At 41.0% G+C, this 27,898-nt stretch overlaps 1 protein-coding gene across 1 annotated transcript in view; it reads left to right on the top strand.

Moving 5' to 3' along the window:
• prex2 (phosphatidylinositol-3,4,5-trisphosphate-dependent Rac exchange factor 2) overlaps positions 1-27,898 on the top strand; it is an 87,719-nt gene that overhangs the window by 37,788 nt on the left and 22,033 nt on the right. Inside the window, exons 15-33 of the mRNA XM_035652683.1 lie at positions 828-900; positions 2,704-2,846; positions 3,181-3,273; positions 4,721-4,869; positions 4,982-5,067; positions 6,813-6,949; positions 8,493-8,610; positions 9,250-9,434; positions 11,455-11,616; positions 13,852-14,074; positions 14,172-14,379; positions 17,827-18,006; positions 18,235-18,329; positions 18,904-18,986; positions 19,902-19,992; positions 22,357-22,485; positions 23,377-23,418; positions 24,769-24,866; positions 24,945-25,091. Coding sequence (XP_035508576.1) covers positions 828-900; positions 2,704-2,846; positions 3,181-3,273; positions 4,721-4,869; positions 4,982-5,067; positions 6,813-6,949; positions 8,493-8,610; positions 9,250-9,434; positions 11,455-11,616; positions 13,852-14,074; positions 14,172-14,379; positions 17,827-18,006; positions 18,235-18,329; positions 18,904-18,986; positions 19,902-19,992; positions 22,357-22,485; positions 23,377-23,418; positions 24,769-24,866; positions 24,945-25,091 — 2,442 coding nt within the window. The remainder of the gene's footprint in view (positions 1-827; positions 901-2,703; positions 2,847-3,180; positions 3,274-4,720; positions 4,870-4,981; positions 5,068-6,812; positions 6,950-8,492; positions 8,611-9,249; positions 9,435-11,454; positions 11,617-13,851; positions 14,075-14,171; positions 14,380-17,826; positions 18,007-18,234; positions 18,330-18,903; positions 18,987-19,901; positions 19,993-22,356; positions 22,486-23,376; positions 23,419-24,768; positions 24,867-24,944; positions 25,092-27,898) is intronic.

The raw sequence follows: 27,898 nt of genomic DNA, 5'->3' as shown, positions 1-27,898 counted from the left end.
TACTGTATATCAAAATTCAGATGAATCATATGAGAACGATATAAAATATAGTGTTATTGTTTAACAGAATTTTGTCCGAGTAAATGATTCAAAGCAAATTGTAATTTAAAAAATTTAATATTAGCTTTGTTTTACATGTGTGAAAAGTTTTTTCCTGAAGTAATACATAACTTGAAACACATCAATATGTCGTTTTGTGGGTCACTTCAGATGTGCAACAGAGGAAAAAAACGAGACAAAGTGTTTCTTGCCATCAGACTTGAGGATGTCAGCGGAGTCAAAAGGAAACAAAGAAGGAAAAGCAGAATTGATTCGACAGCTGAGCTTTATTGACTTTGACAGGAAGCTTTGAGGTTGACAGATTGATAGTCCTGTTCAGGATGACAACAAAGAAATGAAATGTATATGACGACCACCACAGAATCAATGGCAGACATCACATATTTGTGTGTGCATATAAATGCATGTGTGTGGTAGTCCATATGAATGTGTTTGACCCCGGCCAGCGGAATAGCTCTCTCTTTCCTTTAGTGGGACTTCAAGAGCTGTCACACGAGGCTGTCTAGACATGATTTTGGCTCTGTTTAAGATGAAGCATGGAGTGGCTCTGCTGGCCTTGGGGTTTTGGGATGCAGGAACAAAGGCGTGGGGGGGGTATGAGTGTCACATTTCTCCAAACACACAATGTCCTTTGTTCTGTTTCTCTTTCTACTTCATTTTCTCTCATCCTCTTGGTTTTTACCCCCTTGACTCATTTACTTTATCGTCTCTTTTTGCTTATATCATTTCTCCACTGCATCCCTTCTTCCCTGTATCTTCTGCTGCAGGGAGACTGCAGAACCAGGGAGGAAGCGTTGATCTTGGGGGTGGAGCTGTGCGACAATGGCTTCATGCATCACGGTACAGCAATTTTCACTGCTGAGGATTTCAGCAGAGCAAAAAAAAAAAGTTTTCTGATCCTGCTGTTCACAAACCGTGGAATCCTCTCCATCATTGACTAAATGAGAGTTGAATGCTTTGGAGAAACCGCACAGAGGACGCCTGGCATTTAGCATCCTGTTTTAGAACACAACCACTCTTGTTCTCTTTCCATTTCTACTTATAATCCCTTTGACACGCTACAGGAATAGAACTTAATAGAATAGAACTCCAATGAATGAATTTGTATGTATGCATTTGTGTCTGTTTGTGTGTGTGAGGTTAGGGCTATGACTGAATTCATGAATGCTATCATTAACTTCATGCATACTTGTGTGCTCATGACTTAAGTAGCCAAGTTCGGGGCACATGCATGGATTGCTTTAGCTGTGAGAACTTGGCAGATAGCATATGGATGTTTGTCGGTTTAAGTACAAAATGGTCAGTAGCCATGGTTACAGTTTATGCGAGTCAGACTTGTTTTTAATTCTGCGCTTCCCTCGTGCCAGAGTCCACATCTTACACACTACTGTATGAGTCATAGAGTGTCTCCTTGTACCTCCATGATGTAACTGCTCCAAACTACCCACAGTTCAAGCCTCACACTACAAATTACCAACATCTATGGAACATAGCAGTCCCAGCCATAAAACTTCCTCTTACTTCCACAGCCTTCAGGATAATTTTACCACTCATGACAGTGAGTTATTTGGCCTGACAATGTAGCTATTAAAACTATTGCCCCTATATCTGATTTTGAGGGGAATGAAGTGAGAGAATGTTAGGACAAAACTCTTTTTTCCCCTCAGGGGTATTTTTTCATTACAAAATTGAAGTCTTGGTTGAGGCATTATCTTGCTGTGGAGACTGGGTTCATTCAAAAGTGATATCTTGCCACATAAATTAGGTCTCCCTTTCTCTCATGGTGTGTATTTGTGGATTTTGGGTTACATGGTGTGCATGTGTTTAAGTGCTTGGGCATGTTCCATTTGGCATGTGACTAATAATGTTTAAACCTCTTAACTTAATGCAAAGTGATTGATTGTTAATTTGAATATGTTCTGCTTCTGCACAGTACCAGACACTGAAGTGTTAAGAGTTACACACATATTCTCACATATTCTCCTTGTGTCCGTAAATGACTGAATGTCTGAGAGAGTAATTAACCATCGGCAGTCTTAATTTAAAGTTGTCATACCATCATAGTGATTTTGCTTGTTTTAGCAACTTTTTACCACAAATCATGTGTGCATGTCCCCGTGTTATATGAATTTGAATGCATTTTCTAGCTATCCAAGCCTCCATTGGTTTCCATTAATTTCCCAACAGTTTGTCAAGTTTTCATATTTTTTTTGTCAGAGTTACATAATAGTTGAGGCAATGCTGTGCACACTATCAAATCTATGAATCTAACTGCTCTCAAAATTGCATTACCATGAGAGATAAGAGATAATTTAACTTGGCTGCAGACTTGATGTTCATTGTGATGAATTACACAACTTGCACATGAATGTGTTAATTTATTTTTATACTGTTTAAATGGAAGCCAGTGGCCACCCTGAGCATTAGAAACTCCATCCAAGAATCTAAAACTGTATGATATACTTTTGAAAACTGTGATTTATACATTATTTGCAGTTAAGGAGCTAAAACTTTCAAACACACTGGTATGAACTCTTAAGTCTAAAAACAATCTATTTGCCAGAAATATGATTATTCAGCAAGTTTAATTTAGTTATTTCTCTGACATTTATTCATCCATGATTTTGTTGTTACCTCCTTCAGTGCTGGAAAAGAGTGAATTCAAGGACGAGCCCTTGTTGTTTCGTTTCTTTGCTGATGAGGAGATGGAGGGTTCCAACACCAAACACAAACCTATGAAGCATGACCTGAAAATAGTTGAGAACGTCATCTCCAAGTCTCTCCTGGTGAGCACTCACTCACAGTACTCCTTGGTGGCTTATTGATGGATTAGCTCTCAGTCTGTCTAATAGACTGCAACTTTGCTGTAACATGCCCAAAACCAAAGGCACAGTAAATCATTAGGAAGCACACGCTGTGAGAAGGAAAAGCCGTAACACTGCAAAAGTCCATTTTATACCTCAGTAAGCATTCTTTTCAGAGGAGTGAGCAAATACTACCATGGCTGCTATCTGTCTGTACCAGTGTCTGCTTCTGGTGTGTGTGTTTGTGCTCTGTGAAAATGTCTAGGTCTGTTGGCTTGGGATTTTGCTGATGGGAGACGTGTTGTTTTTTTCCCAGATAAGGCCCAGTGATGGTGGCTACGGCTTTACCCTGGAAGAGAGGAACAGAGTCCCCATCATCAAATCTGTAGAGAAGGGCTCCCCAGCTGAGGTGAGAATACACACAAATATTTGTTTTGAAGCAATCTTCCACTCAATTGATATGAAGATCTCTATTGGCATTACTTCTCATTCAACAAAGCAGGGTTATATAAAATTAGATGTTGCAACCCAAATAATGTGATGGCTTCCTCCATTTAGGAGTCTCCAGACCTCTCTGTTACTTTAATGCAGTCGCTTTTAAACTGAGTGGCGGTCCCCCCCGGAGGGGCATAAAGCCACTGCAGGGGGTGCGTGGACGACCAGGGAAAAAATATGGAGTGAAACAAGTTAAATTAATATGATTTATGAAGGGAAAATAAACAAACACGAGTTTGCTAATGCTGTGGTGGTAATCTTTATTTCACTAAAATTCAATGGGATACTTTTTTATTAGTTGCTCACCATATGATTGTTAATGACATGAAAATTGTGTGGTGTGGAGGGAATGACCTTTTTCAGCTTGTGAAGCGGGGCATGTCAGTATAAACCACAGACTTAGGTCCTGGCTGTTTAAAGTAGACTTCAAAGTTGCATTGAACTGTGTTCCCTTTGTTTCTTCAAATCCACTGAGTGCAACAATTTTATTCAGTTAATTGATTTCCAAAATGGTGTTGTTATTAATTCAGCTTATTCTTACTGAGTTGATTTACCTATTGTACAGAGCAGAGCAAATCCATGCACTCTTTGTTGTTATAAAGTACGGCCCACAATCCAAGGGTGTTTTTGGTTTTATGGTGTTAAGATTGTTCATTCAGTGTATCCCCATTGTTAATGAACATCATTCTGCTGTATTTGATTTTGTTTTTCCAGAAGTTTTTCTGCAAAGCTGTGATTACAGCAGATGAGTGCCAGTCAGCAGAAGCCTTATGTTGTTAAAATGTGGTTCGATCATCAGTCATAAAAAATATAAATCTCTAACTGTTTGCTCCTAAACTAAACCTGCTTTATGGTGATGGACACTGATGCTAACATTAGAAGCGTTGTCGTGCAGAAATAGAGCGCATTAAAGGGCGCCATATTTTTGAGGTCTCCTTTGGTGTTCAGCTTTGATCTGCTAGATGAAAATGGGACAGAGAAGTCTGAAGGCAAATGTGATCAATCTGAGCGTACGACTCATAATTCCCTCCAGCCCTGAAGTAGCGCTCAATGCGCCTGCAAGGTCTGGAGTTGTGTGTGTTGGCTTTTAAATATTCAGTCTAGTACAATGAAATCCACAACAGGATCCAGATGTATACTCATAGATAAAAGTTATTGCATATTGTCTCCTATGACTGGGCGTGTGTATGCTTTTCTTTCTGATATATAGAAAAATCCTTTGGGAATATTTTAGTTTTTATACCAAAAAAGTAAACTTGAACCTAAAAATGATATTTCCTTGTGGTTCTGCATGCCATTAAAACCTGATGCCTGACTCAGTACTTTTCTATCATCTATTCTTTTCTGTATTCTATTGTAAGATGGCTGGCCTGGAGGTGGGGAAGAAGTTGTTTGCCATAAATGGAGACCTAGTGTTCCTGAGGCCTTTCTCTGAAGTGGAAGTTCTCCTTAGGCAGTGTTTCAACAGCAAGGGACCCCTCAGGGTGCTTGTTAGCACCAAACCCAGAGAGTAAGTCATAAGCACATGCATGTATGTGTGCACATGTGTGAGGGTACCATCAAAGAGAGAATGTCAAAGTCACGTTGTATCCCTTGCCTATTTTTCCTCCCCTTGTCTCCAGGACGGTAAAGATCCCCGACTCAGCTGATGGGTTGGGTTTCCAGATTCGTGGCTTTGGCCCTTCTGTCGTCCATGCTGTTGGGAGAGGTAAGAGATCGCCGCCTCTGCCACTTGAACCGTCTGGCCTCATCAGAAAATGCCCTCCCATCACTTTTCTGTTATCGTGGCACAGCTGGCAAGCAGCTGCCACACCAGGCTTTAGGGGTGTGCGTGATTTGGACACAAGAGACCAATTCCCCCCCTTATGATCTCCATGTGGTTCAGTTGGTTGGTTAATGGTGTTGCCAAAACTGTGAATTAACTGGTTATCAGTCATTTTCCACATCACAATAATTCCTGTGTACCTATTCACATTTTTCTTAGCGGTGCAGTTCCTCCGTGTAATGGAGAAGCATTCAGCATTTTTTCATCCCTCTTTTTCTCCAAACACAGCATGTTTAGTAGCACTTCTGTCAGGGCTGGCACAAGATTGGATCCAATCCAAAAACAATCCATGGCCTTGTCTGACTGTTCTCAAGGGAATTGAATCTTGTTTTTTTTCCTTAAGCAATCTAAGTGGGATAGCAGGGTAGAAATGTGCTGGGGTGTGTGTGACTGTGCTTGTGTGTGTGTATGTGTGTGCATGTGTTGGCCTGATGATGTGGTTGCCTGGGAACCTGCTGTGTGTTTAAGTAGATGCTCCGATCCCCCAGGACAAAGCTGATGATGTAGGAGGTGTCTAATCCCATGGATTGTCATAACAGCTGCTGTGCCCTGGTGTCTGAGGTCAACAGGAGCAGGTAGTACCAATTAGAGACAGAGAAACTGAGAGACAGGAAGTGGCGAGACAACAAGTTAAACACAAAGGTTTATCATTAAATTAATTTTAGGTGGCAATTCATTGTATTCTCATATTATATTGGCACTATTATTAGTGATAGACAGATAGTTCATCCAATGACCTACCATGAATTCTTTTAAAGAGCCTGCCCTTTTCCTATGGCAACTTTGCAGACGGTTCTGTGCAACAAATCATTTGCCGTGTTTGAGGCTTTAACTTTCCCATATTTTTGTACATATTCCCAAAAAACATGTTGTTTTTGTTGTAAATATAGAACACCGTTTTACTGAAGGTCTTTTCCTAAGAGAAACCTACCTGAGAGAGGGTGAGCTATTGACTATTGCGTTATAAAGCAAAAATAGATAAACATACACACATAATGTGAATGTGTGTGCACTGTATCTTGTACCACACTTGTCCGTATGGTATCGGCCCTGTTATTGTTTTGCCTGTAGCCTGTTTTTCTCTTCTATTATTAAGTTCAGTGGACCTGTCTGTTGCTATACTTTTTTTAGGATAGTAGAGAAACTACATATTAATAATTCCATTCTTACAATACTTGGTGAGAGGAATGCAGATTGTATATATTGCGATGTGAGGTATGCATGGTGTGTGCTTAAGGAGCTATGAAAACAAATGGGAGGAATATTTAGTCTGCCATGCACTTCCTTCTGATAGCTGTAAACCTTGAAGTTCTCTTATGGTCTGAATCACATCCCTCAGAGAGGCCCTCGTCTACCCCAGATAAACAACTTCCCTCCTCTCCACTCTCTCTCACACTCCTCCTGAGCTGCCAAAACAGGAAACTAAAATTGCAAATACAAAGACGAAAAGGAATGTAGTTGAATCCAATTTTTTGTACAGGATGTGGAAGATGTGACAGTTGTTTTTTTGGGATGTGCCGGTGTTTGCTTCATCCTGATTCCGCTTTCACCTGCATGATGATGTGCAGTTATTATTGCCCTTGACGCCTCTCCTTGTTCTCTTTCTCTTTGTCTCTGTCTCACGCAAGGCACGGTGGCAGCCATCGCCGGCCTCCACCCGGGCCAGTGCATCATCAAGGTGAACGGCATCAATGTGAGCAAGGAGAGCCATGCCAGTGTCATCGCTCATGTCACTGCTTGCAGGAAGTACCGACGGCCCACACAGGTGAGACTGGAGGAGAAGAAGGGAAAGAAAAAAGGGAACAAACTGCATGGGAAAGTAGACACTGCAGTTTTCAGAAAGTTTTACTTCAGGGAGAAAGAGTTATGTCATATGTTCTGTGTGAGCACTATAAAGATATAGTCTCCTGAGAAAATAGGAATTCTTTTCTGCAATTATGTTTGATTTGGAGGTCACACTTTCATTTCCCATGACCTACACTGGTAGAAAGTTGAGATAATTTGAATTGTACGTTGATTGATCTTGATAGTTGTGCAACAAAACTGGAAGAAGTAAAAGTGTCGGAGATCATAAAAGAGCAAAAGGCAAAAAAGAACAAAAAAATGGCAAACAAAGACTAGTTTAAACATAGCAGACAGACCTCCTAGCTCCCGTTTACCTTCATATCTCTCGCTCTGTCTGACTCCCTCTTTCCTTCTCTTGGGTCATTACTCAGAAATAATAGTAGTTTTGGCTCCTCTAGCACTGACCCCTGGCTCACAGTGGTGGGCCTGCTGTGGGAGACTGGCAGGCCGCAGAGAGAGGTGGGAAAGGATCTGGGGGTGGCTGGGGCTCAGTGTGGGTGACATGAGGGAGGGAGGGAGGGAGGTAGGATATGCCAACCAGGTTTTTTTCCCTGGGAGAGTGGTTGACAGCAGATGAGTGTAGGGAGAGCGAGTAAGCTCAGTCCACCTGTTGAAGGTGGGAAAATCGTGTGAAATTAGAAACCCAAGGGTGTGTGTATGGTGTGATTTAGTGTAATGTGTCACTATAATTGAGCCCCGTTGGGACTTCAGGCTTAATGAGGCACTTCAGGGTTCCAGCACTACTGGAGATCTGGTTTACATCAAGTATGGACACAGAGGAGCCGCCCTCTCTCTTTCTCTGTGTCTTTGTGTGGTTGTACACTAGAAGACCACAGACCAGTAGGCAGGCACAGCATGTAGCCTTGGCAGAAAACCCACTGTGGGCTTGGGTGTGGAGAGGAGAGAACAAACACAGACAGATACACGGACACACACAAACTCACACACACACACGGGGCTGTGTGGCACGCTAGAGTGAGTTGATGAGATTGGCATGGGTTTGCTTTTGCGGTCTCACCAAGCACCATATTCCCATATGTTTGTGAAGGCTTTTCACTGTATGCTTTGCCAACCCAACTGTGACACTGCACACCATATCTGGGCAGAATCAGCTAAACATGCTGCATCAAACCCAAACCTCAACTTGTGTACACACACACATGCCAGAGTTCTGTGTGTTCAGAGTTTTATTTTTTCTCATTTTCCATCATTTTAGCAATAGAAATGCCACCTGTTAAGGTATGAGAGTGGTGCTACAACAGACTGATTTGTGTTGACAGTTATGTGACAGTCATGGATCCATTTAACTTAATTAAAAGTGATTACACACAGACATTTTACAGTTCAATACAAGTTCAAAGTATAAATAGAAAAATCTAAATTATTTGATAGACTCACAACATCCTGTTGCAACCGTTCTCGTGAAACTTCTAAATGAATTCTTTCATTGTAATCCTTTGCAGCAAGACACTATTAAGTGGGTGTACAACAACAGTGAGAGCGCCCAGGAGGACAGCCAGAAAACTAACCAGAAACCAACCCCCGAGGAGAATGGAGACGGCTTTGAGTGTAAAGTAGAAGGTGACCACACACACAAGCACATGCACACATTCACAAGAAACTACACAGGAATTACTCCTCTGGGAAAATAAATTCCGCTCAAGGTGTCTGTGGATGTAACGCAGGCTTGTTCGCAGGAACACAAGCCCGCCATACTCTCCAGTTAACAAGTGAGACGCAGCTCCAAACAGGCTCATCTGGAGTGTGTTAGTCTGAGAACAGCCGCCTCCTATGGCTCATCAAGTGTTAATTCTCCCTCTACAATTTATGGATCCCAATGAGAAAGTAAAACAGGAAAGCTATTCCCTTCATAGCAAACAGCGCCAGAGCAGGATTTATTGTCATATTAAGTCATTGCCTTAGCATAGGGCCGGTTAACTTAAGGCTCTTGGAATTGCTCATCATTTTGGGGTGATGGGAAGCCATGTGCAGAGGGTCTTCCTCTGAAATTAACTGCAGATTTGGTGGTCTGAGGCCTCCTACAGTGCAGAGCTTGTGATGATGAAAGCACTTTTTGTGGTGGAAATCGGGATTCTTTCACAGAACATGATCAGAACATTTATGGTGATTTGTGCATGTGTGCTGCCATGTTTGCGTGCAAGTTTCCAGAGATCCGTTTCACCACTGTCTTTTTGTTCTTCTGTATTTCTGCAATCTCAGAGGTGATGGATAAGTTCAACACTATAGCCATCATTGATGGGAAGAAGGACCATGTAAGTCTGACAGTTGACAACGTCCACCTGGAGTACGGAGTGATGTATGAGTATGACAGCACCGCTGGCATAAAATGTCACGTGCTGGAGAAGATGGTGGAACCCAAGGGATTCTTCAGCCTCACTGCTAAGGTATTCTGTCTGTTCAGTTAGCCTAAAATTTAAATGGGATGAATATAGGACTAAACAATATGACATAATATCTAAATAATGATATAATGCCACTTTTATCTTTATAACAATACATCTTCTTTTCACGTGCTGGATTCCTTTGTATGTCAGGATTAAGGATAGTTTTTAGGCTGATTGGTTGATCATCTGGTTGGATGTTGGTTTAATTATATGGGATTCAGACTATTTACTTCTTTAAAACAGTTATGCTGGTAATTCAATACATTTGGTTTGTTTGGTCCAGCCACAATGCTAGATTACCAACTAGGCCCCAGACTCCCTTTGTTCAATATTAAAGCACAGAAGATTTGCACTTCTGCCTAAATGTGATGCTTGGGCCCTGTGTCAAAATCTAGTTTGAATACCTTTTATTACTTAATTTGATATTATGCTTAAATGGAGCATATTCATCTCTATATTTGTGTTTGATTACATGAACCATTTGTATTCCAGCAGAAGAGTACAGGTTGCTTTTGCTTGTTACATACACAATTCACAGAAAGTGGGAGGAACAGAGCCTAATCCGGCCCTGTCCAGCCTTCCTGGAATATCCTATTGAACCAATGGCAATTATTTTTATCAGAATTTTTTAATCATGTTGTTGTCTAGGCTCTGACATTTTGCCCACCGTCTGTGGATAGCAGAGAGAGAAAGAAAAAGAGACAGAGAGAGAAAGTTTTATTACCTTTTAGGTGATGAATAGTGCTGTTGGTGTTCATCACCTCACAGCTGAGCCTTGCCTAATGAGGGAGAACAATAAAGACATAAACACCACAATAAAAATGCCTCTGTCTCACCACACTACAGAATAGCAGTAGATGAACTTGACTGATTATGACAAGTCATCATCATCATCATTTTCTTTATATACGTTTGCTGTTTGGATGGATGTGAAATCTCAGCTAATTTGCAGTCAGATCAGATTCTAACTGACAATTAAAAAGAAAATCAACATGGCAGTTTTTGTAAAAATGGTGCTCAATAATACCTCAATATAATAATTTTATATTGTTTTGCATTCAAATACCTTACTACAGAGGAATAGAGCCAACATCTCTCCTGCTGTATAGATTGAGTGTCTTGACGCTAGTTAAAACTGACAGCTTTATTTCAGTCATGTTAGTTCCCAGCTGTGTTAAGTGCATGCTTTTTGCATCCCAGTGGTGATGTTCACAGAATGATCATTATTGATTTAAGATACACAGAGGAGAGAAGATTCACTCAGACATAGATGCACACATGCTGGTATTTGAAATAAATAGCAGTTTGCTGCCAAATTTCATGATGAACAACATCTCTCTTGTTCATGGTAAATTAGCAGAGATCACAAGTTATGTTGTCTTAAACTGATCTAGATTTACAGCCCTTGTGTTCAAAAGTCTTTAAAAGCCCCATCTTTAAGTGAAAGCCAGTGACAAGCACACAAATAAAACTTGCCATATCCCCTCAGAATATATATATCCCATTCGTAATAGTAATTTCAGTATTATAATAAACATCTGCCCCAGCAGTCCATGCTGTCCTCTGAGATCTCTGTGATGTTGAATTTTATTTTATTGCTAACGCTGTCGGGGCGCATGGGTTTTCTTGTGCTTCAGTCTGCTATTACATTTCCTCCCTTGCTTTTCTCTCTCCTCCACTGGGCATCTCATTAAGATTTCAGAGATTTGCGTCTCTCTTCCTTCTCACATCTAATCTCTGATCTGGAAAGTCAGAGTCTACATACATGCAGCATATGCATCACAATCTGGGTTTATCTCCAAGGATTTATGAATAGCACATGGAAATTTTTGATATCCGAGTTTAACTGCTCATGAAATTCTGTGGAGAAATCAGCCCTCCAGCTCAATTTTATTTTGTTTTCCGATGAGAAAGAGCTTCGTCATTAATTTACATCCTATTTTTTGTTCCAGAAGCGATTTTAGAAGCATTTGCCTATCAGTTAATCATCACTGCCTTTGTTTGCCCTTTCTCTGACCAGATCCTGGAGGCGCTGGCGCGTAATGATGACATGCTGGTGCAGATGTGTGGCAGGTTGAGTTTCAGCTGTGATGTGATCCCAGAGGAGTTGCAGTTACGCTTCAGTGCCATGTGTGGTGAGAGGGTGGAGCACATCAACCGGCGTATCACCAACTACAGAAAGGTAACTATCCTGCACGGCTCTGATGACAAACAAAGAGGCCTGTCATCAGTGTCTCTCCACCATAACCTACATATGTATATTTTTACACAGCTTCGAACCATAAAAATGGTGTTCTGCAATTCTCTGTAGACTGACAGTAATAGAAACAGGATGCAGCCAGTGTAGAAATACTACTTTTACATAGTTTTCACAGTGGTTCCACACTGTGGTTTGTGTCCTAATAGAAAGAGTGAAAATCCTGCTGAACCAATTCAATGTAGTTGCACTGTGATATAACTTTTATAGCAACCTGCACTGCACACAAGGACCTAAGTGAGAAAAACATACCGAAAATATACTAAAAAGACCTTGATGGATGCTTGTTTTCTCACTGCGCTGACATCAACATGTCAGAGTGCATCAAATCAATGACACACTGCAAACAAGTTGAACTCAAGTGTCAGCGTTTGAAGGCTGTTGTGCTAAAATGTAATCGGTTCTTATTGACCTGAGAGTGAAGAAGAAATATTTAGCCAAGAAGTCAGTCATTGACTTGCAAACTTGTCACTGACTTTGTGAATATGTGTGTAATGTGTAGTATTATATGGCGCTTTGTTTGTAATTAGGTTACAGCTGGATGTTGACAGAGCCAAAGTATTTTCATCACTTTTCATTCACATCTGTAAGCATGTGTCTATAGGCCAAACTTCCCAATGCGTGCAAATGTGCGTGAGAGGGAAAAAGGAAAAGATCTGACTCAACATTAGAGTGGGCCTTGGATTAATAACCAGTCACTTATAAATAGCCCTGTGCAGCCACAGCCAGGACTTTTGTTGTGTAAGATCCCCTCCTGCACTGGAGCATTCCTTCTCAGACCCCTAGAGAGAAAGGAGGGGGGAGCGAGAAAGTGGAAGAATGAGAGAAGGAGTGAGAAGTGAGAGAGAGAGAAGGATGAAAGAGGGAGGAACTGACATAAAAAGATAGAACAAAGAGTGATATAAGGAGGGATGTTAGCCTGAGGCCTGGAAATAAGAGTCCACAAACCTCCAGAGACAGACAAGACATGTGGTGAGACTCTTTGCTCAAGGGAGAAGGTCAGCTCGTGGTCCATCTGGAGCGTATCATCTCGCTCCTAGCAGCAGCTTCATTCTCCAGCTATCTGAGATAACCGAGGAGACATGTTTGGTTTATGTTCTTTAGTTAACTTATACATTATATTATGCTTGTGTTGCTTGACAGCCCAAGTTGCTAAAAACTGATCCAAATGCTTATAGCATCTGCTGTATAACGTCCGAGACAGGATGCAGGCCCTGTGATGGAGGGTTCAGGCAAAGTGCAACCAAATGTTGCAAATAAAAATGTGTTTGTGATATTCTGTATCAGCTCTATTGGATCCAAGCAGTCCTTCAGGCTCCCTGTGTGTTTTGTTATACATGGAGATGCTATCTCATAGCATGTTAGAAGTTTCCTTGCACAGCGGGGTTGGGTGGAGTTAGATGTCCTATAGAAGTTTCCATAGCATTAATTCCCAAAGGAGGATGTTTGCACTCGTTTAACAGTGTACACAGGATCCATCTATTATCTGAAGGAATTTCTATTTTATTTAGTCAGTGTAAGTGTGTTTGATGTCACTGTTATAAAAATGAAACCACAGTCCCTCTGCAACAAATTCAAAACATCTCACAACTCACATTCTGGAGGTTTGTTGAAGTTACAAATCAAATCATGAACAGCAAAACCTACTTTCATCATATATTTTACCACATGATGATATGAGCTGCTATACATCCGTTTAATTCAGTTCACATCAATATAAATGATGAATGGTCATGTTGGGGTCTGGAGTTCTTCACATATGTGAGCAATGATGATGTTATGCATCTGTCTGTTCTTTGATTTGAGTCTACCACAAAAAAAAGGACAAATGTAGAAAATGTGCAGTAATTTGTGTTCTAGTGCCGCTCGCTGTCATATATGTAAAACAAAACCGCATGTTTAGTTGACATATATTCTCTAGTGTGTTTCACATAGAGCCTTTTATTCTTGTGCCAGTCAGGTACACAGACTTTTGAGGCCTGCCAGCTACAATTTCATTAATTTCAATACTTATTCCCTACTTTGGATTACTATTGATTATAAACCTACCAGCCAGTAGTATCATAGAATGGAATTCTCTGCAGTAAGTGCTATTATAGTTCAAGGTCTCTGCTCATATTTTGAAACAAATTATCACATATTTTATCTCTCTCTTTAAAGTTTGCTCGGGTACTGAAGAACAGAGCATGGCCAACCTTTAAGCAGGCCAAGGCCAAGGTGTCCCCGCTCCATAGCAGCGACTTCTGCCCTACAAACTGTCATATCAATGTGATGGAGGTGTCCTACCCGAAGACCACCACCTCCCTGGGTAGTGCCTTTGGTGTGCAGCTGGACAACAGGAAGAACACGCTGGAGAAGGGAGGACGCAGTAGTGCTGAGCAGGGTGAGTAAAACACCTGTACAGTGGAATAATGAGGCATATTCATCTGAATCTGATGTGAAATTTCAGATGTTTAACTGGCATTTTTGTATTTCCTTAGGTAAGCTGAACCCCATGGTTAATGTCCAGCATACTATCACTACTATGGCCGCACCATCAGGTCATAGCCTGGGCAGGACAGAGGGCCATGGCCTTCGCTTCCTGCTCAGAGAGGAAGACCTGCTCACCCTGGATGCTTACCAGAAACTCCTCTACAAACTTACCACAGTTGTCAAGGAGATGGAGACGCACGGTGCCCATATCCACGAGTGAGTGGCTATATGTTTATATCACAGTATATACATCTATACTTGGGCAGTCATGTGAATGTAGAGATTTAAATGGTAAAAACGTTTGGTAACAAACCCACACAAGTAACACATGTTTAGTTGTTTCTCATTTACACAGCCCCTTGCAAATTCCCATGTGAGACACAGTATTGTGTTTCCTTAAATGGGCTTGAGTTTGAGATTAATCTATTCTAACATTTTGCCCACAAATTGCAAAACAAAGGGCGAAATTGATATTTTTTTAAACAATTATGATGACTTTTTGTTTATGATGGAAAGAGATACCCTCCCTCTGATTCTATTTGATTTGATTTGATTGGAAATGTTCTTTGAAACCAGATTGCCTCATATAACAGGCTGTAAATTCAGCAGCTTTCTTGGTCAATGTGCTGCATCTAGCACTGGGCAGGCATACATTTTGGTCATTACTCTAGCACCTGTGTGTGTGTGTGTGTGTGTGTGTGTGTGGTGTGATTGAGAAACAGAAGGAAAAGAAAAACAGATTTCAGGAGTCATTTTGGTGGATTTTCTCTGCCATATGTCTGCAAAGGTATGCTCATGCTTCATTTATGCTCAGGATTTTAAACTCGATATGGTATTTGTGTGTTAGATCAGTGTTTCCTGGCTGGCTGCTCTGTGTTCAGTGTGGTCGCTGGGTTCATTGTTTGGAGGCCCACGAGGCTACGGAAAGGAAAGGGGAAACACTGCTCCAGCCCGACATCCCCCACCCCCAAACAGGAAATACAATCTCAATGAAGTAGAGGGTGTGTCATTAGGCCAGGTGCCCTCTGGAAATGCCATTCAGCAACAATGGGCCACTGATATATGCATGCACAGCACAAAGAAATGCACCAGCACACATACACACACTTGTTTGTGTGTCAAACCTCTAAAATGACCATAGTAACTCTTTCTGAATAAGCCTTACTCTTCCAGATTTCCCTTGCAGTAATTATTGGTGTGCAGCTGACTGATTACAATAGATGTATGTGTTGTGAATCTTTAGATTATCATTTGATTGATTTAGTCATTAGAAGTCTCCTCAGCGAAGACAGCAGCATTCGGAGAATGACATTAAAAGTCAGTAGATGGAGCGAAGCTGTCACCTAACCGTGGTAATAATGAGTCGAGTCCACAGCAGGGCTCTTAATGACTGCGTCTGGACAAATTTTGCCATGCTCCTGTCAGTGCCAATTAGCGTAGTCGTGTCCACGCACATTCAAATGGTCCGAGACACGGCCAGCGAGGGGATAATGACCTTTACCATCCGCTATCTGTTTAAACATGCAGACGTACACACACATGCACACTTCAGGAGATTGTTAAGAGTGAGTTGTGTGGGTGGGCATGAGTGTTTCCCAGAAGTGGAACTAATATGGGTTGTAGTTGCTGTCTGGGTGCATTGCTCTGACCTCGGTGGGTGTGTTCAACCCTCCTGAGTTCTTTATTAAATTAGTTTGCATATTAACCTGTTTGTTGACTGGCTAAGGGTCACTACTGCTTATTTTGTTCACACACCCTACCTTTTCTCTCCTAGCTGTGCAGGTTTTGTCAAAGTCTCTCAGACTCTATTTGTCCTGTTTCATTTCCTCTATGTCTTGCTTTCTATACACCCATCTGCCCAAATAGACACAGACATTCTTCACTCTCTGCGGCTCTTTCTTTTTCTGTCCTGTGTGTGACTTACTTTGACAGCAACACTTTATAATGATGAAATAATGAACTGAAATGGCCATATTTATGAGGGTTGTTTTGCCTCTTATGTCAACCCCCACACCCCCTCCTGCACCCCCCCTTGTTCCCAACCCAAAGTCAAGAGAGGAAGCCTATGGTACATTCATCAGAGATTAGAAATGTCCTTAAGTAATTCAGGAAAAGAAAACAACTGAACATAGAATGATACATAATGATTACATAATATCTTGGCTGATTCTAGAGGAATCCATTTTGAGACAGCGACCTGTGAACCTTTCTCTCAGGGCCACAAACGAGGGGTCACAGCTGCTGGTGGACGTGCCCCATGGCGTGCTGTATATCAGGACTTCCTCCCTTCCTCGATCGAATATCTACCCTCCCCACTCTCCTCCTCCATTCTCACATATTTTCCTTATTCTGTGCACATCATTAATAGCATCCTGACTGGCAGTGGTTTATACAGCTATAGGGGTCCTCTGACTTATTACCTCAGTATAGATTACAGCATGCAAATTGCCTGCCTGATGTGGAGCTTTGTGATGCAGATGCGCTCATGGCTGCAGTGAAGGCAATTGATGTCTAATGGTTTAATGTGTCGAAGTGGGTTAAAGAGCTTCCTGTGAGAGATTAAGAGATCTTTCTGATTGCTTGCGATAAGCAGTGGTGTACTTTGGCCTATTCTCATCAGTTTTTTCCCCTTTTTCTGTTGAAGCCCAATCTCTGATCCAGTCATTGTTATTCTCCCTCTCTCCCTCCGATAGTTTGCGCCCCAAAGGCCCCAAACTGCGCTTACTTCTTTATTAACCAATAGCCAATCACAGAGCCTGGAGAGCTTCTCCATGGTGATGGAATGCCACTCTGCTTTGGAGGGGCATTGTGGTGGCTCCTGGAGTGGACCATAATGAGGGCATCTCTGTGGCCTAGTCAGCCTGTGAATGGGAAGAAAGGGGGTCAATGGAGAGAGAGGAAAGGGGGGGGGGGGGTTTAAAAGCATAAAGAGGCATAAAAATCTGAGATGCATTTGGGTAGCATGAGGGAGACAGGTTGTTTACTTCACGTAGCCCCACTGCCTCCACTTTAAAATGTCCTCAAGGCCGATGTTATGACACAATGGAAAATGTAAGCGGACACAAATTAAAATAAGGCTGAAATGTAAACAGACATAGCGTGTAAGAGGGTGTGCGTGTGGGGAGAGAGATCAAAAAAGTCCAAGCCTAGCATTTATTGGAATATGGCTTTAAATGCCAACATGTGTTGCTGCAACTGTGAAAATATCCTGGCCGGCCTCTTCCTGCTCTTCTGATAGTCGTCTGATACAATACAGGCCAGTGGTAACAGTAAGAGGGGAGCTGGTCTTTGCAGTGGAGCTGCAGCATGTTGACACAGCTGTACCCAGCTACATGTTTGAACCTATTAATATGATGTGGATCCCTGACCATCTGAAGCTGTTGTGCGGAAGCCAAGCGCAAACAGGTTGGGGTTTTGTTTGGCCCGCTCACTCAGCTGTTGGAGCCCACACTTGAGCCCACGCACATGTTGCACATACTGTATGTACAGTTCAGTTACACGGGACACATGTAAGAGCTTCCTGTGTAGCGTTAGTCTGATCAAAGAAGCTGTTTTTTTTTTGTCCTGCTGTGTCAAGTGTTAGTTTTGGTTGAATGTCATAGCTTGTTTGTAAGTGACTCCTCCTCTCTTTCTTTCTATCATTTTTGTCCTTCGCTCCACCAGCCTTTTATCCTCCATCACCCACCCTCCAGCAACAGAGGTGAGGACCCCAGAGAGCTACATATCAGCAGAGAGTGAGGGGGAGAAGGGGGAGCGGAACGGGAAGAAAGTGTGTTTTAACGTGGCAGGGGACGAGCAGGAAGACTCCGGACACGACACAATCAGCAACCGGGACTCATACAGGTAAAACCAAAGTAATATCATAAAAAGTGAAATGTGGGTGAATAAGGTAGACACTCAGAGATTTCATTTATAAAGCACATTTTCTATACAATACTTGCATACAATATAACATAATATACAATATGCTGTGGTAACTGATGGCCAGAATGACATAACGGTTGAAAAAATAGATGAATAAGCTAATCATTTATATTTTTTCCTTAACATGTATCTCCCTGTTCCCCTCAGTGACTGTAATAGCAACAGAAACTCCATTGCCTCGTTCACCAGTATCTGCAGTAGCCACTGTAGCTCCTACGTTCACAGCGATGACATGGACTCAGGTACGCAACACATCGGACGTGACACACATAAGTAAACTCATTTTGCAGATTGAAATAATATAACTTACTTACCTAATGCACTGAATAGCATCTATATGGCCATAGTAAGTACACTGTGACCATGTGACAGTAAGAAAGAAATCAATGTTCCCATCTGAGTGTCGTAATCCATAACCCCAATCAACTACAACGCTGCAGAATGGTCCCTTAAGTGATGGGTCATGATTACAATCTTAACTGCATGATTATACCTTTTTAGAAGGCAAAAACAAAAAAGCCTGAAGTTGAATCTAATTGGATGTGACCGGCGTTTGGCTACACATCTCAGCTGGATTTGTCATTAACATCTTACACAGCTGTGTATCCTGTCAAATATCCTTTCCCTCTGTCTCTTAGGATGTCACACACACAATGCAGCTAAATGTGATGTTAGATATTAGCTCTTTTTCTTTATCCTCAAGGCTAAGAACTTTTGAAATGTATAAGTTTGGAGTCTGGATTTCCCACCAGGCAGTAAACTTGCATATTTTATACAGTATTTTAGTGGACTAAAGTTGTAACCACACCTCTGCAGGAGATGAGATGCCCTCCAGTGTGTGGCTATCCCATGATAAGCAGAAGAAACTTCACAGCTTTCTGGAACATCTGTTTAGCCAGGTGGGTCAGTTAAACATCTGTACAGAAGTGATTGTTGTAACTTATCGGTGGAAAGACTTTCTTACTATCTTCGATTTTTAAAAGCTTTTCTCGTTCCTTTACACTTCTTAAAACCAGTTTATCTCGCACATTATTATTGTTGTTGTAATGTTATTGATCCTCCTAGGGAGTACATTTATTTTTTTTATTATCATGTTAAGGTGAAAGATCAGTCATTGTGTTTTCTGATCGTGCCGTGTGATACTTTGCAAATGGTTGTGATTTGATTGGTCTTTTACCCGCAGTCAAGGTGTATGAGCCCAGTTAAACAAATGTGCAACATTATAATTATTCAGCTATTTTCAAACCCAAAATTCAAATCCTTTTTTTGTGTGCACTTTAATGTTTTCAACATTCGTGTATGGAGAACAGAAATTGACTTTTGTTTTTTAGACTCTTGCTCAGGAAGGGAAAGCTGTCACAGCCTTAAGCTAACCTATGACCTCTCTACAACCTTTGAAGCAAGGGTTGACCACATCTGATTACACACATACACTCATTAACACACACACACACACACACACACACTTGTATACACCATCCACTAGAAACTTTATGAGGATGTCTCCATCGGCAGTGGAAAGGCAGTAAAAACTATGCTTTGCTGTCTCTGCACTTTTTGGCTGCTTCCTGTCATTTGTTTTATTGTAGAGCAGTTTTCCCAGCTTTGTTTACACACTGCATAGCAAATTGTATTCATTGGGGCTCTGTGGGATTGTGAGAGTGTGTGCGTGTGTTACAGAGAGAGAGTTAGAGAAGCAGGTGTTAGTTATGTTTGGGCAGCAGTTTTTGGTTCCCTCCACGTACTTTTGATCTTGGCTTAGTGGGAAACTGTATCATGTAAGTGCACCAACTTGACCCTTGTGCTTTCTTCAGGTGGACTCAATCACCAGCATGCTGAGAGGAGCAGTAGTGGCTCGGGCATTCGAGCAGACCAAGTGCTTCACACCCGGAAGAGGTTTACAAGGTAAAACACCAGGAAAAATATAGATTCTCTCTGTCTTAGTTTCTTTGCAAAATATTTCACTTTTTACTGTAGCAGTATGGAGGAATATTTTCGTTGGTGTTGTAGCTCTGCTTCCTGGGCCTTGCTGGGCGGCACAGCAGGCCTGACAGAAGAAAAATAATATTGGACAAAACTCCCAAGGCCAACCAGCAGCAATACGGAGAAAAAACAGCTCTCAACTCAGAGCACATGCTGGAAATTTTGCAGCAGTTGCCTGCGCATAGGGGCTACAATTTCCTGTTGTGTAATATGTTTGTATGTGTGTGTGTGTGTATGTGCAGGTATGATTGTAGAGACATGGGAAGTATTGTAGATGGATTCCAGCACCTAAAAAAAAAAAACTGATTCCCATCCATATTCTCCTCCCTTCATTCCTCCCTTCTATTTTTTCACTTATTTTCCCCTTCAGCTATCCCCTTGCCCTTAACTCTGAAGCACCTTATAGTGTTGAAACAGCACCACTTAGTTGCACACTCATCTGCACTTTATGGTTATTGTAGTGCTACTTACTAGTCAATGGAAAATGTGACCCTGCAGCAGCTCTTGTGCTTGAATGCTATCTGATCGTTTTATTTTAACTATGTGTTTATTTGCCACCTAACCTCATCTTGGCCTTGGTATTTAACCACACTAGTCTATTGTTACATTTTATCTCTCACAGGAAAATGTAGGAAATGTTGCTGGAAGGGGCTAAATGTATCCTTATCATTTCCCACTACAAATATAAACTAGCTTACGGTGCCCTTTCATGATCTGTGAAACTCTGTTCAGATGACTCAACCCATTTTGAAGATTAGATAGAAGAAAAATGAGCTCAAAAGCAACAATCGCTTTCTTTCTTCCCTTGTGGTGCAAGCATGGTTCCCAGACTCTGGAAAAATTATAACTGTATGTGTTGCATCCATGTCTGTATTGTACTGAGTAAGGCTTTATAAGCTCTGATATAAAGTTTGCTTATTTTATGTCCTTGAAAGTGACTTTAATGGATTGTGATGAGCACTAAAAGCTAAAGAGCAGATTACCCAGTTATTCTGTATGTTTTGATATGCGAAGCTTCCCAACACCCCGACCCATTTGGCACACAGACTCCCCTCTCATCTCAGTCTGTCGTCAAGTGAGCACAGATTTGGTTGAACTCAAAAATAGGTCTGCTTGTGTGTGTGTGTGTGTGTGTTTGTGTGTGTTTGTATGCATAAATGCCCTCAGGAGGGACGTGAAGGCCTTGATCATAGCTGATCCATCTCCACTCCAGTAATGTGTGTGGTTGATAACAGAGCAAATAGGATTATCTAACAAGTGGAGCATTCCTGCATCTGATCTCTCACTCTCTCCATCGCCCTCAGACTCACACAAACACACACTCCAAACCCCCTTGAAGCCTCTGTTAAACAGCCAACCCTCTATCTTCTTTCGACTCCAGAGTAAACTTTATTACAAGCCTTTGTGTCTAGTTTTGAGAGGGGTTACATCCGACAGACCTTTACACTCATGTTTTGCCACTGCAAAGACGAGGAAGATTAGATTGTAGGCGGTCTAACACTGGTGGCCTGTGGGATACACAAATAAAATAGGAGAAATATTGCTTGGTTCTGGGTCAGTCTCATTTTTTCATTTCATTCAGGGAGATGGAGACTAAGAAATGAGACCAATCTTAAGAGAGCGACATGAAGAGTATGAGATGAGATGTGAAAGAAATAGAGAATGAAAAGTGAAAGATAGAATAGAATAGAGATGGTTTGAGTGTAATAATTTTTTGGCATCTTTTTTGATTATCCATTTTGCTTAGATATTCTATTGATTAAATAATCAATCTCATAAATGATTTAAGTGCATTGTACTTTTAGGAGTTTGCTGAGCTGAAACTGCTTTAGCAAAGTAACAGAGGTTTCAGAAGTATTTTTGAAAGAAAAAAAGGAAAGGGGAGCAGAGAGTGGGGATGACAGGCAGTAAAGGGCCGCAGGTCAGATTCGAACCCTGGGCCGCTGCAGCAAGGACTCAGCATCGGTACATGGGTCACCAGCTCTACCCACTGAGCTAACCGGGTGCCATAACAGAGGGTTTGTGATGCCAATAAACATCTGTGAATAGAGTTGAACAGAGAGTCAGGGAGATGAGGCAGAAGAGAGAGAAAAGAAAGAATCATGAAGATGATTAAGGAATCTGTTTATGATTCTTCCCCCACTGTCAAAGGCAGTTTGACTTATAAATCCACTTTCTCCTCATGCGAAATTTGCTTTACTGTCGATACACATACAATCATGTACCTACACTAGGCCTGTGCTAATTGTGTGTGTGTGTTTGTGTCTGTGTGTGTGTTTCTGTCAGAGTTTCAGCAGGAGATGGAGCCCAAGGTGAACTGCACCAAAAAGTTGCGTCTCCACGTCAAACAGGATCCCTGGAACCTCCCCAGCAGCGTTCAGACCCTCACGCAAACCATCTCTAAATATGTAGAGGGTCAGTGTGTACCTGAATCACACACATACACACACACACCTAAACACATAAAATAACACAAACATATTAATGTTCTTACATCGTTTGGGGCTTTTGTGCATCATGAAAAAGCATGCCATGCTTGGGAGGTAATGCACATTAGATGTTAGATGCAATAATAGCCTCTGTTACAGTGGTGTGGGTAAAAGGAGTCCCAAACCGATAACTGTGCTGCTCTCTTTAAACTTTAAATCTAAAACCCTCCTGGGATTCATAAAGTGGAGCTACAGACATGGAGCTGAAAACTAGCAAGTTAAAGAATCAAAGAGCTTCTCACTGAGATTTTTTTATCTACATAGGGAGTTCAGCCTCATTTATTCGCAACAGGAGTGTGTGGCTCTGTGTTTGTTGGCACAAAGATTGAACATACATGAACATACAGACACACCCCAAACACACTGAAATACAAACAGCACGGGAGAGCAGTCACATGACACTCCTGGGAAAGGTGAACTGGCGGTCAGAACTGAGAGAGTACAAATAAGCAGAGTTAATATTAATGTGCATCTTGGCCTGTGTACACCACTTTTTTTTAAACTCTCCCCATGATGGCTTTTTCATGCAGTGCAGCGTCCTGCCAAGCTTCCTGCAGCTCTGATATGACTATAAACAAATACGGATTTATGTTATTATCTTTGCCTGTGGCTGGTTTTTATGATTTCTTTTCGTATATGTAAAGATAAACAGCTGTGGAGCTGGGATGGAGCAGACAAGTTATACAGCATCATCATATTTATGACTTTAAGGGGTTGAGTTTATATTGTAGGTCATACTTCTGCAGTCGGGGAGAAAAGCTCTTTGGGAGTTAATGTAAGGTTATTCATTGGATTGCTTTTGTTTGTCTTTTTTCAGAGGTGAAGACACGGCTGCTCTTGGTCTTACTACAATATACAGGTTTGTCTTACTCCCCCCCTGCAGTAATACAGAAACTAGCACCAACTGAAATTTTAATGCATTTTGCACAAAAAATAAATAAATAAAACCATACCCTTTAAAGTGCACCCTGCACTGGTGAACCAGACTGTAAGCTCTATTTGAATAACAGTGAAGAAAGAAGCAACTCACTCAGAAACTCACACGCAATCAGAGACTTTTATAAACAAGAAAGGACAGTCAGTTAAATAGCAAGTAAAACATCTGCAACACATTTTTTGAACAAAATCTCTACTATATATTATTCTTACAGGCACTAAGAAGTCTGACATTTTTTAGTTTGAACTAAACTAAAATGGACAGACAATCAATATACTAAACACACATATGAGTACATTTTATGAAACATGAAGTTGAAAAGAAAAGAAGAAAGCTTACTGTCAGAGTGCCATGTTTGTATGAGGACACAGACTTTGACATATTTTTTTTTTTTTTTTGAAAAATGGGAAATTAACATTAACATACAGTGAACCCACCCTCATTTTGACATTATCCTGTGTATTTATTTTCCATTTTGTTTTTCATCTTCTGTTCAGGTTATTTTTGAAAAACCAATGCAAAGAAAGTGCAAACGTTTATGACATACACCCAAAGACTTCCACAGCACTAATAGATACTATGGATGAAAGTTCTTATCAACCCTTGCACTGGCACTGGGCTAACAGCACTGCTAAACTCAGGTGCCAACTCCTTAAAAGAAACTATGCTGATAAGATAAGGTGCTGTGTTCCTTTACGTACCTCCAGGAACTGTACATTAATAAGAAAAAGTAGAAAAAGGGTAGATTTTTTCTGAGGTTGTGGTGGGATTGGTTAATAGTGTCACAGAGTTTGCAGTCATTCCTTATGACACATTATTCATTTCTGAGGGGTTCATGAACTCATTTTTAACTTGGTGGATTGCTGAACTTTTTCAAGGGGCCTATTTCTCAGGAAATTATGGCAGCCAATTATTTTCCACTCGGGCACACCTGTCATTTGCTCTCGTTTTTTTTTTTAATACAATATTTAATACCCAGCAGACTTTAAAAAAAGCAGCCAAGTCTTTTTGTCGTCTTATTGAAGGCTTAAAAATTGCCATAGCATGGAGTCTGACCTAAAAAGTTTAATTACCATAACAAACTCATGCCACTCATTTCTGTCACTCCTTTTCTTTTAACCTTTTAACTTACCAGATTTTAATCTTTACTCCTTTTGTACTTCTTTCATCTCTTTCTGACTATTACTCGCACTTTCTTTTACTGTTTTTACTTTACCTATTTTTTAACATGGATTTCCTCTCAGCCTCATGTCCTGTTTGTTACCCCTCCAGACTCAGAGATCCAGTTGCGTCGAGATATGGTGTTCTGTCAGTCTCTAGTTGCAGCTGTGTGTGCCTTCTCAGAGCACCTACTGGCCGTCCTCAACCAGGTAAATTATTATAATTTTTTTAAATTGTTTTATTATTTTCGTCAGCTCACTACTTAGCATATTTGTGTCCACTCCCAGTTCCACAATGTAGGCAGGGAGCCGGACCAGGACAGCTCAGACCCCCAGGACCTTCAGGAGGCCCAGGAAGCCAGTCGCCGTTGGCTTGAGCAGATTGCCAGCGCTGGGCTGCTCTTCCACTTCCAGTCCCTACTCTCACCCAATCTGGTGAGCAGCAGACCAGCTCTCAGTTAATCTGCTTTCACAGACACCCTAAAACTGGGGTTGCTGTCTGTATACACACATAACCATATTCATTTATTGTAAACTGACCAATCCTGTAGTTGTGGACGGGCAAAAAATTGCCACTTTCATATAACTATACATAAATTTGGATTACACATAGTGCGTAATGGAGTATTAGTCTATTATTACTTGTTTTCCACCATGTGTAGCAATTACATTCTGATATGAAATACATACAGTGTACCACACAACAATCATATATCATACAATATGGATCACTGGGGTACAAAAACTTACAGGACATGAATTATGCAACATTCAACTTTTTTATTCTGCACTCTGAATCAGTGTAATGGTGAGCTATAGCTATGAAAATACAATAGGATCTACCATAAATGCATTTGGATTTTAAGACCATCAATCAAGACCTTGCCATTACCAAGCTGTATGGTGTGTGCTAAAAAAAAAACACTAAAATGTGCTGAGCTTTACACACAGTCTGCCCACAGTGACTGTGTGGGGATGTGGTCTGAATCGCTGAGGTGTGCCGCTGATTTGTAAAGCCAGATCCTAAAGCCAGCCTCCCTCCTCATGTGTTACTCACATAACAGACAGTTTCACCATCATCTTGATAGTTGCTGTTTGAGCTGGAACTGTTGTCTGGGGATATTGTGGAAATATCCCAAAAACCCCAAAACACAAAAACACAAGAAGACATGTTGCGTTAAAGATTCATTCGAATTTTTCAGAACTGTCAACTTTGATCATTTGTGAAGTGAACTTTGGGCTGTTTCAACTGATGCATGTTATTGTGTATCAGTCATTCACTGAGTAGTGACTGAGAGGACTGAGATTTTAAAACCTATAATTTAACCTACAGTAAAAAAAAAGCTGTTCTGGTTTACTGTCACACAAACCCTGCACTTTAAACTATCTCATATTAAATGATTAAATCCAAAACACAACAAATCCAAAACACAATCAATCAAGTCAATTTTCCCACCCAAATGCCCCTCTGTTCATATAACCTATAATGCTGAGTATTGAATAATCATTCTTTCATCTTATTTTCAAAAAAACAACTTGGAAGGCTGTTAGCAGTAGTCTTTTGACTTTATTATCCTACATGAATTTAAGTCTGTCCAGTGAAAAGTTCATTATGAAAAGCAGCTGTGGATTTCTAAAACTGAGCTGACCACTCACTGAGATCACCTTTACCTCCAAGATCTTTTAATAATTTCACAGTTTCACAAGTTGGAGAAACTGAAACTCAAGCAGCTTTAACTTTAAGCAGCTAAAGGACTGAAATATAGTCCTCCAAAGCAGCTATTTCATCAGTGTTTCTTTTCTGCATTTTGCATCACCAACCACATAGAAAAACATTTTTTTATTGGGATGAGGTATTTAGATTCAATTTCTATTTCTGTCTTTGTTCACTGGAAACTAGAAACACAGGAAGTGCTTTAAAAGTGTATTTTGGTGGCTTACATCAGGTCCCCAGAAATCATTGATGCTTTTCCCTCTTTTTTCCTGCAGTGTTGTGTCTCTCTTTCTCTTCTCTTCCTGTCTTTTTCTCAAGATATTTCCCTTTCAAGTGTCCCTGTGGAACAAAACAGGGTCTCAGTACCTGCAGGTGATTCCAGTGAAATCTCAGCACGCTCCTTTTTAGGGCACCACATGAAAGGCAGCATGAGACAAACTGGAGATGCTGTGGATGTGTGTGTGTCTCTATGGTTCGGTTTTTGTGTAGTATGAATGTGTGTGTGTGTGAGTCGGTGTTTATGTGACACCTTGTGAAATAAACTTGCCCACACACAGCAGGCGTCACTTGGCAGGGCGGTGGGTACCCCTGTGTCACATGTTGGGCCATCTGAAATGTGTCTTTAGAAAAAGGCCATAATCCTCTTTCACCACTGCTGTGGTTATCCCTCCACATGTGGTGGATGAACAGAAGAGGAGAGGGAAAAGGGGGGGTATGACAGAGGAGTGCAGGGTGTCACAATCCAAAATATTCGAGCCGCTATCGCTGTGGCCGCAAGCAGATGTATTGTTTGTGTGTGTGAGGATGCTGAGTGCACGTTTGAGAAGGAAACACGTACACACAATCAAGGATATAAACAAATACAAACAAACTAAAGCAAACAATAAAAACAGACTAAGATGTAGGCATACACACTGCTGTTATTTATGCATCCACAAGCGAGCTCCTCAGACCAGCATCTCGTCAGAGAGTTGGACAAATGGCGACATTTCTTCCGTGCTTTCTTTTCTTAAGAGCAAAGAACAAAAAGGGGCTTTTCTGTGTCTCATATGTGTTTAATTACAAAAAGGATATACGGTATCATGAAATTAGTGACTGGTGATTTGTTTACAAGAACATACAGTGTATCACACAGGAAAAGAAAACCAATAAAGGACGCTGACACAGACACACACGCACTGTCAAACTAACCACAGCCAGCTCTGGAAAAACAAAACATGTGGAGGAAAAAACTTGATGACCTAACTTAGTTGGTGATGAAGGATTAATGTTTGTACTTTTCATCACCAGTAACAGTTTAATCTTGTTGAACTGTACAAATTTATTCCGTCACAAGAACCTTACTCAAGATATTGTTCAACTCATTAAGCCACTGCTTGACTGTGGGAACCTCTAGAACATGTTTTTTTTTTACTGTAATTAGCTGTAAGAAAGCGCCATTATACGTAATGTGTACTTTTAATTTGACAAATACTCTCTTGATTATATTTTTATATTTAAACCTACCACAAGGAGTTTTTTTACTGGT

This window comes from Morone saxatilis, unplaced genomic scaffold (assembly GCF_004916995.1).
Source record: "Morone saxatilis isolate NCDOM2014 unplaced genomic scaffold, NCSU_SB_2.0 Contig0, whole genome shotgun sequence".
NCBI classification, from domain to species: domain Eukaryota; kingdom Metazoa; phylum Chordata; class Actinopteri; family Moronidae; genus Morone; species Morone saxatilis.
Note: the sequence above shows the minus strand (reverse complement) of the source record. Positions and strands in the feature narration are given on the sequence as shown.